The sequence below is a fragment of the Mugil cephalus genome, chromosome 1 (genome assembly GCF_022458985.1).
Source record: "Mugil cephalus isolate CIBA_MC_2020 chromosome 1, CIBA_Mcephalus_1.1, whole genome shotgun sequence".
In the NCBI taxonomy this organism is placed as follows: Eukaryota; Metazoa; Chordata; class Actinopteri; order Mugiliformes; family Mugilidae; genus Mugil; species Mugil cephalus.
The window spans coordinates 18824903-18840560 of NC_061770.1; the positions used below are offsets into that span (position 1 = coordinate 18824903).

General features: G+C 46.0%; 1 protein-coding gene across 7 annotated transcripts in view; it reads left to right on the plus strand.

The window, feature by feature from the left end:
- Positions 1-15658, plus strand: part of casz1 (castor zinc finger 1) — a 77049-nt gene that overhangs the window by 50491 nt on the left and 10900 nt on the right. For 3 of the 7 annotated variants that reach the window (XM_047583704.1, XM_047583669.1, XM_047583710.1), the window contains exons 4-14: positions 722-787; positions 3353-3449; positions 6074-6238; positions 7860-8032; positions 8440-9311; positions 12591-12738; positions 13121-13184; positions 14214-14377; positions 14650-14772; positions 14900-15220; positions 15312-15510. In XM_047583704.1, coding sequence (XP_047439660.1) covers positions 722-787; positions 3353-3449; positions 6074-6238; positions 7860-8032; positions 8440-9311; positions 12591-12738; positions 13121-13184; positions 14214-14377; positions 14650-14772; positions 14900-15220; positions 15312-15510 — 2392 coding nt within the window. The remainder of the gene's footprint in view (positions 1-721; positions 788-3352; positions 3450-6073; positions 6239-7859; positions 8033-8439; positions 9312-12590; positions 12739-13120; positions 13185-14213; positions 14378-14649; positions 14773-14899; positions 15221-15311; positions 15511-15658) is intronic. The other 4 variants (XM_047583698.1, XM_047583716.1, XM_047583688.1 and 1 more) reach the window with 3 other exon arrangements.

The window sequence follows — 15658 nt, forward strand, 5'->3', positions numbered from 1 at the left end:
ATACAGGAGAGGAAATGGGGTGCTAGGGAGAATGTCTGGCAGCGCATCCTCCCCTCTGGGCCAGATTAACCTCAGGTCATCCCCCGTGTGGAGCTAAATGCCACTCGCTGAGAGGGAGCAAACTGGACCAATAATGCATTATGACTATTATCCTACAGGCTGCCGCCTCCATGAAGGGAATCACAACACAGGTGACAAAAATCAAACAACGTTTCCCCGCTCTGGCGCCTGTAATGTGATAAATTCCTCTTGATTTCCTGCTTTGAAATTAACGTGATTGAGCTGAAACTCAATCAGCTAGATCCATATGCATTTAAAGCTGCAGAGTCGTCTGACTGATTGGAGACAACTTGGCATCAACATTAGAGCAAAGGCCCCCGGAGACTATCAGAAAAGGCCGTTTCAGAGCTTTTTCTCCGCATCCCCATTATCCAGTTTTGCATACGAGCACTCACCAAAATACCCCCATAAAAGATTAATGTCTTTTTGCTGCTGCATTTTGCCTTTCATTGGTTGGGAGACCATGCATCAAAGTGTGCACCTTCCACTCTTGATTCATATGGCACATGAAAACGCTGTTATGCCACAGGAAAATGTATATTGATAGTCCAAAGTTTGTGAGCGGCCTGTAAGTAAATATTGTGTCAGTTTGTTTTTATTAACAACAAGCAGCCCGACCTCGCCATTAATCCTGTCTCTTTTGTGTTTGCCGTTGCATTAGGAATGGTCTGCCTCCAGATAAACCCGCCAGCGACGACATCAACCTCTACCAGAAATATATCGCCAGGTATGCAAATCCCTCAACGTGCCGCTACGACAAAAAAAAAAAAAAGAATACTCAGGAACGGAGACGAACGTTTCATCTGATACACTGATGCTGCGATTTATTCAGTAGACTGGCATGAGAATGTGGTAAATCCATTAAGAAAAGACGAAGCAGGCTTAATGAAAGAGGGAAAAGCGTGATGACAGTTTCTTACTGTAACCGGCTGAATAAAAATGTTAAGAAGAATTCTGTCGAACTTTGCGTTACTAGCTGTGAGTGACGCAGAGAGGATGTGAGATCAGGCCGGGTTCTTCTCGAGTTCTGCCGTTAATCGTTAAACACGCGAGCCGCCGACTGATCTAAAAATTCATTCACAGCAACAGAGACAAAAACATCAGTGGGAGGGAGGTGTCTAATGTTTCAGTGGCCACAGAACAATGTCCCCCATCCTGGATTCATCTTGGGCCGACACTAGAAAGGTGATTATCACTTGTTTGTTTATTCCGTTTAAAAAGAAAGAAAAACAGCATTTGAAAAGCCAAAGTGGCTTTGGCGTTAATGATTACTTCTCCAAGCCATAACATGAAGGGCACAAATCAAAGCCTTGGCACTGACAGACGCACACATACACACATCCTCCGCCGCACACACACGCGCAGGCACACAAAACCCCTTCCTTGGACTGATTACATTTTGCAAGAAGATTTAATTAAGGAATTTTTAATGAGGCTTCTGCTGGCACTGCCAAGAACTGTTTTGATATTTGCGCTGCATAATGCATAAAATTTGTCTAAACATCTCGGCAGTTGATGCACGGGGAGGTTGCAGATAAGCCCAGATACAGTTTCAATTTCCGTGTTGGGGTTGGGAAGAAAAAAAAAAAAAAAAGGAGAGACAGAGAGAGAAAGGAAAGAAGAGGAGGGAGGGAGAAAAAAAAATGGAAAAGGAGGGCTCATAAAAAGGGCAAATGTAGCATCGAGAGGGGAGGTAGGAGCGGGGGAGGGTCCTCTTTAGAGCCAGGGCTAATGAGTGCACACTAATGCTAAAAAACAGCTTTGTAAATGTGTTCGCACCCAGTCCTTGCAAAAAGGAAAAAAAAAAAAAAAAAAGAAAAAGTTGCTCATCTCCTCACTGCGCTACAGTTTGATGTTTTAAAGAGCTTCCCTGGTAGTGTTTAGATGCAGTTTTCACTCTTTAAATGCTTTCATGCACCCACCGTTGCCTCGGCACTTTGATCTGTGTATCTCTATTGTAACTGGAGATGCGCTGCAATCTCTGTATCGTGGCGATATTAATATTTAATCTGCTGCTGAATAGCGGAGGCCCATTAGGCCCCCTGACGCGGCAAGTGGGAATTGTCCAGAGGCAAAGTGATACAGCTGGGCAATGAGCTGAGGGGTGGGCCATAGTCTCAGGGGGGGGGGACAAGGGAGGCGGTGGGAGGGGGGGGGGGGCTTTGTGTGTTCATCATGTGTGAGAAAAAAAACGCACAGAAAACATTAATAGTTGGCACATATGTCGGCTTTATCGTGTGCACACTTTATATCTTCTAAAAGAGCCATCAGACCTTCCTAAAACCCTCCCTGCCTCAATCACTATTTTCCAGACAGACAGTCACTCGCAGAGCCAACTTAAAGACAGTAGTGGATGTGCCGTTCAATTAACTTAATGAACTCAGTAAAGTGATCTGTAAATGCAGCCCGGGGATAATCCTAACAAGGAAAAAAACAGAAAGAGAGATGGAGAAAATATTACTTAGCCCCCTTTTCCCCCTCTCCTCTGCACTAGCAGATGGAGTTCTTGGCAGCGGCGCTGCGAATGTTTATTTGTGTGTTTTCACTGGTAATTGGAGGATTTTAACAGTCATCATCGTCAGGCTTATAATCACCGCCATAAAAGTGGCTGTACTGTAGCAAGTAGGCATCTTTTTTCTTTTTAAACACCCACGTAATATCTAGTTTCTAGACAGGCAAGTGAGAGTGTTTAGGGTGAAAAAGCAGACGGAGCCGCCGCTGCCTCTCCGGATACCTGACCCTTTACCTCGCAGAGGAACAACTGTGGTTAACCCGACAGAAGCGAGAAGGTGCATTGATTTGACGAGGATTTTTCACAGCGATGAGAAATAAAATAGTCATGGGGACTCGGGCTTGATTGAGCGGCTCGCGTGCGTGATGAGGGGAAAGGCTTTCAGTGTAATAAGTGTCTCTTACGGCTGCTTTGGAAATAAATGGAGGTAATTTGGCTGAAATTGGTGTGACAGACGGGTAAATTGTCGCAACAGTGTGGAAAGCAGAAGTCAGTTTGAAGGTGCGAGCGGGCGCCACTCGGAAGGTGAGGCGAGCGTAATGCCTTTGAAAACTCCATCATCTGTTTCATTTTGTTCTGATTCTGCCCTTTTAAATCGTTTCTCCGCTAATCACCCCTGATTTGCCGTTGATCATTTTTTAATCAGCCTGACATCTTTTCTGAGTCGATTCATTATTCAGCCTTTTCATCCCGAAGATTGCGCTCCGTGCAGGAAGCTCCGGTTGTGTTGTCAGACAGATGCATGCTGTTCAAAATGCGCCCTGCGACTCTGTTTTTCAGGTTCTCTGGAAGTCAACACTGTGGACACGTGCACTGTGCCTACCAGTACAGAGAGCATTATCACTGCATGGACCCTGAGTGTAACTACCAGGTGAGCGTGAGTACTTTATCACTTTTTTGTGCATCATCCAGATACACATATAATCCTTCTCCAGTGTTACTAAAGTTTAGGAAGTAGGATACATTGGGTCACTTACAGGGAGGCATCCTCTCTTTTTGGTAGATGACATCATATTATTTTAAAAACAAGAAAAAAAACACTATTTATAGCGAGCACACTGCTGTTTTTATTGATATCGTACCAGTAAGTCATAAAATGACTTGGGCAATTATGCTATTAGGCTAATGATATATAAATAGGATTACGTGGCTTCTTTTAGTTAGTGGTCACACCCAGTCAAAGTTTAACCAGATGAAAAGTTTGTTGTTGAAAACAGTCCACAGGTGCAACACACCCTTTCCAGGCATTTTCACGCAGTAGGCGTTTGAGAGTTTAAGGTCAATTGTACGTGTGCTCGATACGTGGCTGTTTTTTTAAAACCTATTTGTTCAAATATTTCTTTATTTACTTTAAGAAGATCACTTTAAGGGTTCTGCCTTTAATCCACCCTCACGTCATTAATCCCTCCCTGGTACCATGAGATGTCATGAATGTTGCAGGAAGCTGGAAAAAAAAAAAAACACAAAGCAGATCATAACAGAGTCCTTGTGTCTGCTGTAGCATATGGCCCGAGAGAGTTGCACAAACACGAGTAGATTTGTCAAAGACGTAAAAAAATAAATAAATAAAAAAATAATCCATGCACAGCCAGAGCTGCGTGGGCTTCCCTTCCTTTCTCGACAGTTTTCTGAATGAAGCCGTCGTCGGCTGTAATCTCCTGTCTGCTCCCGATCAGGAGAGATTACCGCTTGATAAATATTGTTTATGTGGTGAAAAGCATCGCAGATCTGCGCTTTCATTTTCTGCCCTAACCCCACTTCACAGTCTGATGAGACACATTCGTGTAGGAATACAAAGGAAAATCATTTCATGTCATTATTTAGAGCGTTAGTTCAGGTTATCATGGCGATTTCCACGGTCAGGCCCACATTTCTCTGTTGCTTTCGCGTTGCGCGGAGACACAGATATGCTGTGGAAGCCAGCTCCCGGGATGTCAATACACTGAAAAAAACAGGCAGGCAGTGATGAGCAGCCCTTTTCAAAGCGATAACTCATGAAATGTTACATGACACACTCCTGGAATATTATCCTACTGCCAGCCTCTGGGCGATTGGCTGAGTCCTAGCATTCTCCTTTCATGGGCTTGTACGTGAGGGAGAGTGTGCATCTTGCCACACTAGTGGGAATCCTAAAATAAATGTAGCAAGTGGCTCCCAACCTTCATCGCCACTCAACTGAAAATGAGATCTTTTTCCCAGTCAGCTCTCTCCATGGCCTATTTTGGACAGCTTGATGGATCGAATGTACCGTGACCGCAGTTCAACTCGTCTTCCGGTCATCATCAAACATTAGATGCACAGAAAAGCTCAAAGCCCACAACTGAGATCTGCATATTATTATTATTTTTTAACAATACTCAGAAATGCGATAAATCTGAAGCTTTTAACAATCTGATTACATTTCCTAACGAATCACATGCTCCTGCAGGAGTCAGACATCTCAGAAATATACAGTGGGAAGCAGGCCAAGAGCGAGGGAGCGAACAGCTGTGTGCGATCTTAGCTTTTTACTCGTGTGCAAGTGGAGCACATGACACAAAGCAATTACCCTACTTTGTACAGCAATTAGTTGCTTTTTAGAATAGTTCTTTCTGATGTTTTCCCCTCAACTGGAGATAAATATGGATTGAAGACAGAACTGTCTCATTGATTTAAGCTTCTCCTGTTACAGTTTCTGTAACATCAGCTTAAACCCAATTACAGCAGATTTGGTTGCTGCAGGTCTCTGCGGAGTTACTTTTCTGTTTCCCCTTCCTGACTCCTGTGTTGTGGGAGGGATTCGTTTTTTTATTTATATATTTATTTATTTGGTAATTTTAGAAGGCGGGCCTCTTTGCATATTTACTCATCATTACAGGCGAAACCCGCACCAAAAGCGACTGTTAACGCTTTAATTAAAACTGGAATCATATCTCGGCGAATTGAAAGGGAAAATGTTTTTTGGTTGACTCGTTTGTTTGTTTGTTTCCGTTGCCTCCTGTTTTCCCCTGTGCACGTCTGAGAAACCATCTGCACGGAACATAATTTTTCCAGAGCCCAAAATACATCAGAACTGTGATCTTGCATGTCAATGGATTCATCTTAATTTGAAAAAATACATTTTGTCGGAAGGGGGGTGGGGGGGTGGGGGGGAAACAACAACGAGACAAAGGGCGTGTGGGGAACATAACTCCTTGTTCCGTGTGGAGGCTTCTCAGGCCCTTAGAGAGTCCCGGAACCTTTCCTTGCTGCGTTTGGATAGGACACAAATTTGAGATATGCAGAGTAAATCAATAACCACAGAATGCGTCATCTTTAAAGAGATCCTGGTCCTCTTCATTGCAGTGTGTACATCCCTCCCCAACTGCCACTTGGCTCCAGCATGTTGCAGCTGCTGCTTCCTCAGAGATAAAGTGACTTGTTGCTGAATCTGTGACTGGTTTAAATAAACACCAACCTGTTGCCGTACATCCCCCCCCTCTCCCTCCTCCTCTTTCCCTCCTCCCCTCCTCCCTTTTGCAGAGGTTTACCAGTAAGCAGGATGTAATCAGGCACTACAACATGCACAAGAAGAGGGACAACTCCTTGCAGCATGGCTTCATGCGCTTCAGCCCCCTGGACGACTGCAGCGTCTACTACCACGGCTGCCACCTCAATGGAAAAAGCACCCACTACCACTGCATGCAGGTACACTACGCATTCACGGCTCCTCTGCCACCGACACACAAGCCCACAACGAAGCCACAAGTGTGTACAGTAGACACACACGGAAACATCTGCAAATATGGTTCCACGTGCTTAAGCAACACATACACTACAAATAACTCACTGATCACTTAGGCTGATAAAGAACGTGAAATATATTGTCGCCACGGTTCATGTTTTAATTCACATTCCAGAGGCACACAAAACGCACGGTCCTCAATAAACCGATGTGTCCATATAGAGTCTAGGACCTGGCCCGTCGGAGCGGCATTCGAGCTGCCGTTACGTCATTTTGTTTAAAATAGGATAAAACAGATCTACAAAAAAAAGAAATCCGCTGCAGAGCGACACCGTGCCCTGATGCGGGAAACCGGGCCACTCTCGAGACGTACACAACTTCAGGATGTTTGAGAGTCACACAGTTTACCTACATCTGTGAAGTGGAATTAAGGTTCCACACATTTTCCATTTACACCAAAGCGTCCTTAAAGAGCAGTTTGGCCAAACGTGTCCCTAAAGTAAATAAAAGAAATTGAAAAAGGGTGAATACACGTGAGGCCGTCTGTGCTTTCCCCACCTCTTCACTCTCTCGCTCCTTAATTGGCATGGATAAAATTCAGTTAGGTGTTTATATAAACTACACATTTTTCATCTTTTAGTACCAAGCAGCCAGTTGAAGATTATTCCCCCTTCTGGATTTGTTTAATTTTTTACATCTGCTTATTTTCAATGTGTCATTGTGCCGAGTGCTTTCTCACCGGCAGGGCAGCAGCGCAGCAGAGGATGGCTTGAGATATATTCTTTTTTAAACCCCTCTAACGGCGTAATTGTTATTAGGACATTTCAGCCCTTGTTTTAACAGTCCCTGAGAACCTGCAGATGTTGGCATCGGCTCTCTTGATTTAGGGGGAAAAAAAACAGAGTGGCATTTTTTTCATTGTTTGACTCAATATGGAGAAGTTGCCCGGTTTGTGCGGGTGAAAAGTGCCACGGGTGATATACAATTGCTGCTTTTAATTCAAACATTACCACTTTTTTCCCCCTTTGTTGGCTCCGAGGGGCTCCTGTGTGCGAGAACATTTTAAACTAAAGACGAAGACAGTCATCTTACTCCCATCTGCTTTCTGCCCCCTCCACCTCAGAAATTTGTTCTCATAGAGTTACAGTAACTTTCTCGCGACTCCACCGCCACACTCCAAATATGAGTTTCATGCTGTAGAAGGCAGCTTTGCCAGGAAGATACTGTAGTTTCAGCAGCGTTCTGTGACCACTGCATCTTTCACCACTTTTTTTTTGTTTCCAATTATCACAATGACAAGATTGTTTCCAATTCACAGGTTTGACCTGAAACTGTTCTAGTGTGCATTACCACAAATAAAATCGTGAAAGGGGAGAAAACAGCCTCCTCTACCCATTTCTAGGCCACTAGCGTTTTCCTAACCACAATGAGCTCCCTTCTCTGTATCACGTACTGTATATCAGATCTCTTTAAAGCACGGCTTTTCAGAAGTTTTCAAACCATTCTTGCAAACTGAAACCCATATGCATGCCTGTCGGGCGCGTATCTAACTTTCGATTGCAATGTGTTGTCTGCGCTTTGCAGGTGGGGTGCAGCAAGGTGTACACCAGCACCTCAGACGTCATGACTCATGAGAACTTCCATAAAAAGAACGCCCAGCTGATCAACGATGGCTTCCAGAGGTTCCGTGCCACCGAGGACTGTGGTACAGTCGGGTGTCAGTTCTACGGGCAGAAGACCACCCACTTCCACTGCAGGTGAGCAGACCCAATGTGGAGGGCCTTCACTACTTTTTTAAACCTACATTAGTTTTGACAAACCCATAGGTGGACAAAGGAAGATATATGCAAATTGAAATGTATGTCAAAAAACGTAGGTGAAATTTCTTGGCATGCATTAAGTTCAAACTTTTCTCATATTTTGATGAGCGTGCACCAAATATGGGCAATAGGTGTAGGGAATCACTTCATCAAACTCCAAGGAATGTATGCCTCTAGCAAAGTTTGCAGGTTTTGACGCGTCAATGAGATGCTGCTGTCACACAGAACTGTCCCGGTTATTATTATCCCCACCTGGACGGTCTTCATGACTCCCTTCTGAGGAGGCTTTGCATCAGGGCACCGAACCTGATCACATTTTCCCCGATTTTCCGCTCTTTTCTCAGGCGCCCAGGCTGCACATTCACCTTCAAGAACAAGTGTGACATTGAGAAGCACAAGAGCTACCACATCAAGGACGATGCCTACGCCAAAGACGGCTTTAAGAAGTTTTACAAGTATGAGGAATGCAAGTATGAGGGATGCGTGTACAGCAAAGCAACCAACCACTTCCACTGTATCCGCTCGGGCTGTGGCTTCACCTTTACCTCCACCAGCCAGATGACCTCCCACAAACGTAAGCACGAGCGCCGGCACATCCGCTCTTCCGGCGTCATGGGCCTCTCTTCCGCCTTCCTGGCACCAAAGGACGAGCCAGAGGAATCGAGCAACGATGACCTGATGGACTTCTCAGCCATCAGCAGCAAGAACTCCAGCCTGAGTGCCTCGCCCACGACCCAGCAGTCAACCACTGTACCGCACCTGATGACCACGCCGACCACCGCCGTCTCCTCCTCCTCTACGTCAGGCCCTCACAGCCTCAAGCTCACTCCGTCTCTCCCCGGTGCGAACCAACGCATGTCCAGCCTGCTGTCTCAGGCCCTGCCCAGCAACATGCCGGTGGCCCTTGCTCTTTCCAACAGTGCCCTGGCCACCTCCAACCCATTCTTCCCCCTCATGCCCCGACTGCCGCTCCAGCCACCTCCAACAGCCGCTGGCCTGATATCAGCTGCGTCTTCTGGGGCCCACTCCATGCCCACCGACTCGCTGACCCAAGGCTGCTCCACTGGGGGGGCCGACGGAGCCATGGCGTCCACCCCGACCTCATTTGCCACCGCCTCTATTGTGGAGAAAATCTCTGCAAGCAAGGGTCTGATATCACCCATGATGGCCAGACTGGCGGCTGCTGCCCTGAAGCCCTCCAACAACCCAGACGCAGGTCAGTCTCTTTACAAGTAGTCATTAGTCGATATGTCTCGAGTTTATAATAATTACACACCGGACAGGAGTGAAAAAAAAAGTGTTGTAGACTTTCCTGTTACTATAGACAAGAGCGTCAAAATAATAGAAAATATCTTTTCAAGCTATGTAATATCTAAAGTGTATATACTACTTGTTTATGAAGGACTATATCCCCTTTTTTGGGTGCCTACGTAGCACGGAGAGTGCAGTCTGAGGTCAGCCCTGTAACCAGCCCAGTGGAGAGAGCAGCAGAAAAACTACAGCTTTCCAGCTTAAAGGGACATACCGGTGGCATGGTCCTCTGCTCGGGGCTTGTTATTGTGTTGATCGTTTGTTAGATACCCACAATCCATTTGGAGATAAATGCGCTGACAGGGGAGAGTAGAGCCTGTAAAAGTCTCTTATGATGTTCAGAGTGGGGGCTCCAGGGGCTTGTGCTGAACATGTTTCCTCATCATTGGTCTCTTATCTCTGTCTGCGCCCGTTCCAAGCAAATGGAGGTGGAATGAAATTAAGTTCAGAAATTGCGAGAACAAAAAAAAAAAAAAATGTTTTTTTTTTTTTCGTATCCTCTATGCAAACTGATAAAAAACTGAAATCACTCAGGCAGAAATGACTCAATGCACCAGAGCTAAGAAACAGGCTTTTTTTTTTCCACTGATACAAGAACTCAGACACACTTGCATGCATCAGCAAAGACACATTTTTGAATTTCTAGAAACCCTCTATTTCCCCGAAAACATGCCAGTCTCTGTTTAGCATAAACATAATTCACATAAATTTTGGAGTTAATTGCCTTGTCTATGTTTATCATATTTCTCCGAACAAAGCCTCTGAGAATGAAAATGAAGAATTGAGCTGATAACGCTCTGCAGAGCATTGTCTTGCATTCTGCTGCAATAGGACCTCCTGTGCTCAGTCTGAGCAGGTGGGGTGTGGATTGTAAAACGGGACTGCTCCGGATGTTGGGACTGGGAAGGATTACAATTCCTGGTTGTGCTCCCGGAGCAGGACAGGCCCTGGGAGAGAACTGGGGCAGCTGCTCCGGGGAGCCGAGCTGAGCCCAGGCTGTCAGGTTGAGCTCCACCTCTGGGCTTCCAGCAGGTAGTCTGAACACTGGGAAGGCAACCCACCGAGGGTGGGGCCTCCACAGATGGCGCCTTCACTACCCCCCTGGTTGGCTCACTCGGAGTCTGCGTTTCACATCTATCTCAGATGGTTTGCAGTAAACTCTGCTATCTCAATCAAAAGCATTTTTGTCAAAGTAAACAGGATGGAGGGGTAGTTGTGGTTTTGTTTCTCATATTTGCTTCATAAAATGTGAGAACAGGACATTTGGGGCTAAAATGAGGGGGAAGTGGTTTGTGCTTCTCTGACTAAAAGGTGTGAGAAAGGCACTGTGTTTGTGGCTATTTTTCACAGTGTTTATTTTTTCATTGGGTTGTGAAACTTCGCCTCTTTTGCGGTGAATTGTGCATTTTTTCTGTTTCTGCTCAGTGTATTTTCTCAGTATTTATTTTTTTCTATTAATGTTCCGCTCTAATTTTCCCCTAAGTGTTTTTCCCAGAGATTCTTGTATGTGAAGGGTTTACTAATTAGACACACAGTACAAATGATCTTTCACAAGCTCTGTATCTTATCCGGAGTAATTACATGGTGCTACATTATTCCTGGATAATTTCCAGAAAGAAGCTGCTTTGAGTCAAACTCATTTGTTCTCTCTCCTTAGGAAGTGGTTGAAAAAAAAAAAAAAAAAAAAAAGGCATTTCATGATGTGCATCAGAATAAGACAGTTTAGCGCCATAATCCACCTTAAACAGTCAACTTATCTTCGGATTTAGCGAGGAAATGCTTCACTCGGCCTGCTGATCATGTGTAGATCACAGAGTGAGTGGCTGCTCTTGATATAATGCGCTCTCGTTTCGTCTCAGACTTGATTTAATTGTCAATGACAAGGCAGGATTCGTCTGGCTAGTTAATTTTGGGTATCCTCTTTATCGAGAGGAGGGGGGGGGCTGGACGGAGACTCGGTAAGCATTCGGTGACCTCGAACCAGACGCAAAATTGTTTGACTGCTGTTTTTCTTTGAGCTCCACCCCTGCCCCACCCCCAGCCCCTCCAACCTCACTCAAACTGAACTGACACTGACACTGACACTTCCCCATCTCCTAGCTTTCAGCTGACAAGGCCCAAGACTGGCTTTTCCACTCCTATTCTCCCTGATATGTCTCTGGGTCATCTTGCGGCAACGGGGGGTGGTGGTGGTGGCGGCGGTGGGAGGTGATGTGGCGCGCGGGGGGCGGGGGGACACTCCGGTCGGTGCCCCCCTTCTTACGCACGCTGCTCTTGTTTTCCCTCTTGCGAGGAAACGGAGAGGATCCTCACCAGGCTGAGGGCCGAGGGCACACACTTGGCTGCCCATGACCTTGCCTGTCACTACGCCTCAACACCAGCACCGATTCCCAAACAACAGATTTTTCGCAAAAACTAATCAAAGCTGCCGGTGCATTCCAGCCTCGGCGTCTCCGAGCCTACGCTGGGACCCCGACCACCTCCCACTCCCATATATTTTTAAAGTAAACCACCACTTATTGTGAACTAAAAGCTCAGCTTTCTCTGTATAGCCTCAGGACAAATTAATATTTCAATCCCTTGGGACTGGGAGGGGGCCAGAATTCACCTTCCTGTCAGCGCTTTTACCTCAGGTCATCCCTCGGTGTTTATTTATTTCAATTCAGTGCTCCCGTCGTCACTCACAGCGCTCACTGAATACCTATTTAGAGGAGAATGTGATCGAGAGGTCACGCTATTTGAACCAATCTGATTGGCTGTCAGCTCCAATCTGACCGACATAGCACCCCTGTTCCTTGTGGGTACGCTCAGTGGCATTGGCTGCCGTCCGTTGTCAGGCCAACAAGGAGCCCGGGAAGGTGGGAAGGGAGGGGGGTGGCCAATCTGAGACTGCCACTTTCCCTCAGCATTAGCATCTCACTTAATGACCAGTTAAGAGGCAGCCTGGCAAATGAGTTGTGACAAGTGCTGCAGAAAAAGGAGTCTTTTTCCCTCATATCTCCCGCCTCTCAATCACCATTTAAAAGGCTTGACGGCCTGACATAATTTCGCAATAATTATCACTCGGAGTATTCTTTTCAGGCCAGGACAGGAGTCAGATTGGATCTCGTCACAGGGTAATAATGCTGACCAACAATAACTTTGCTGTCTCTTTTCTCCTCTGCATCTCCGCCTTGGTCCTCAGGGAACGGGCAGTCGGCTTTAGCCAGCCACTTCAATCTGGTTCAAGTGAAGCAGGAGCCACTGGACACAAACTCTGGAGCTTCCCAAGACTCCACGCAGGAGCACAGCCTGGACTTGAGCAAGAAAGACCACAGGTATACAGCTTCACGGTACGCTGAGGTTTAAAATCGAAACGTTAATTATTGTTCTTTTAGCTAATTTGTCTGCAAAATACATCGGCAAGCAATAAATCTCTGACTGATAGATGAGTTCTGCATGTTTGGCAGGCAGCGCTGTATTCACTATTATTTATTTAAAAGATCTCATTTATATACACGTGCATACAATTATAAATCCTCAACATATTTCTCCATTTTTGTGCTTACATAAACCTTCAACTCCAATCTTCCATCCAACTCACAGTAGATCTTATTTCTTAGGAAGACAGCATTTTTCTTCTTCATTATACAGGCACACCTTGCGTGATAAATAGTAATATTTACTGTTCTCATGCAAATCTTGGCTAAACATTGTTCATTTTCCTTGTTCCAGTAATGAATCAAACGGACACCCTGTACCAGGGAATACATCTCTTTTATCCTCGCTTATGAATAAGGTAAGATCCATCCATCAAACGCCTTTCATCCCAAGACAAATTAGCGGGACGCGGAGGGGCCTGTTTGTTTTTTAATGTTTCACCGCTAATAAGATGAGTTTGTATCATTTAAATTTTCCAGCCATTTTTCATACGGTGTAATTTTCACTGCACCTCTCACAAATTAATATAATGAAGCAGTAGCCGGGTGCCATGCCAGATATATAGAGATGTTTGTTTTTTGATGAGCTGTTTTGAACTCGGCGTCCATTTTTTTCCCCTCCTCCTTTATACTTTTTCTTCTCCGGCGCCCCGCCTCACTCCACATTTATTTATAGAGTTTATAAATTATTTGATTAAAAAGTCGGCGGAGAAAAAAAAAAAAAAAAAAGAAAAACAGGAAGGCGCTGCCCTCATTTTTTAACAAGTCTACATGTTAGTGTATGGAAATTTAAACGCGCGTTTTTTTATTTATTTTTTGTTTCTCTGCGCAGATTAAAATGGACATTGTCTTAGTCATATATCTTATGCGACTGATACGAATGTGCCAGGTGCTTTCCATCATGTTGATGATGTAATGGCAGATCAGCTTTTTTTACTTTCACCAACTGATCAGGTCCTCCTCTTTCCCCTCTGCACGTTTCCCCTCCACTCACAAACACACTCTTTTTTAACCTTTCTCTGAGAGAGTTTAACCTCAGAGTTGTCGTCATTAAAAGCAGATAGTGGAAGATAAGTGATGTCGAACAACTCGCCTGTTGTCACGTCAGCTTTTTTGGGGGAGCCACCACATCACATAAAAGGGTTAACGGTCGCTCCCAGAGGACACTTGGCAAACGCGCTTGGCCTGCACTCAAGCAAAAGCCTGGGTGTTTGTAAATCTGGCTGCTCTTTTTTGCCTCGCCAAACCGTGCGTGCGTGGCTCTGTGTGTGTGTGTGTGTGTGTGTGTGTTCATTCTCACATTCTCTCGCTAACATATGCAAATGCCCCCGGCTTACGTATGCTCGACTAACGCTCGGCTGGTGGTTTATGTGCTGTGTGTTTTGTAGATGTCACAGGTGAACCCTGCCCTCTTCAACGCCATGAACCTGAAGACGGAGCTGGAGGGAGGCCAGGGCGGCGACTCCTCTGAGGCCGCGCAGTATCTGAACAGGGTGCTGAAGAGGCCCCTGCCAGAAAAACCCAACGAGATTTGGAGGACCTACCTCCGCAGGTAAGAGAAAAACAAAAAACAAAAACAAAAGACACAGAGCAGAGAGATACTGGATTCGGGAAGACATTACTCATTCATTTTGATAGTGAAAAAACAGTCAGAAGGGTTAAAAGCACCGTCACCTGTACTGTAAATACCATTCTGCGCATATTGCTGGAAAACCCCTGAAACATAAAGAATCTGTTCTTGCAGGAATTTGAAATGACTTTGTGCCAGATGAGTTGCCTGCACATATTGCCGTAGTGACAATTCCCGTTCTCGTCTGCCTTTAGGTTTGACACGGATGACTTTTGCGAGGCCCAGTGTGACTTCCTTCAGAAAGTTCACTTTCACTGCCTGGTAGAGGACTGCGGCGCGCTCTTCAGCACCGTGGACGGGGCCATAAAACATGCAAAGTGAGCGTCGGGCCGGTTCATGATCCTAAAAGTCACCCTCACTGTGTGCATTTTAGTTTTTGCCTGTATTGATCAGTGCAAAAAAAAAAAAAAAAAACAGTAAACAAGCCTCCATCTTGTTTTTCAGCTTCCACCTCCGAGCCACCTTGAAAGTGAAGTCTGAGCCTCAGTTCGGCGAGGGCAAGGACTCCGGCGAGGGAGCCCCGCTGCAGCCCGTCGCCCCCGTTTCCATGGCCAACAACCCATCCATGGACGTGGCGCACCTCACCTCCTCCGGGGGCTACAGCTCCCCTCCTCCCTCCCTGCTGGCCTGGAAGCAACTGACCGGCAGCATTCCTCAGATGCCAGCCTCCATGCCCAACCTGCCAGCCAACTCGCCCCTGGCCACCACTTCCTTGGAGAACGCGAAGCCTCAAGTCAAACCTGGTTTTCTGCAGTTCCAGGAAAAGTACGAGAATCCTGTCTTGTGCATACGGCAACGTCCGTGTCCTACTCGAGCGCGATGACTAACCCGTGTTTTTCTATCTCTAATAACGCAGTGATCCCTGTTTGGCGACCGACTGCAAGTACTCGAACAAGTTTCACTTCCACTGCTTGTTCGGGAATTGCAAGTACGTGTGCAAGACCTCCGGAAAGGCCGAGTCCCACTGCTTGGACCACATCAACCCCAACAACAACCTGGTCAACGTCCGCGACCAGTTCTCCTACTACTCTCTGCAGTGTCTCTGTCCCAACCAGGTGAGTGCGGTTTGATAACTGAGCCAGGGGCTGAATCACCTACTGTCATCTCCCCGAGGTTTCTAAGCATGAAGTATGCTATCTATTAGACCAGTATTTGAGGTTATTTGACTCGAGGCTTTCACAACCACTGCTCCCCGTCTTCCAT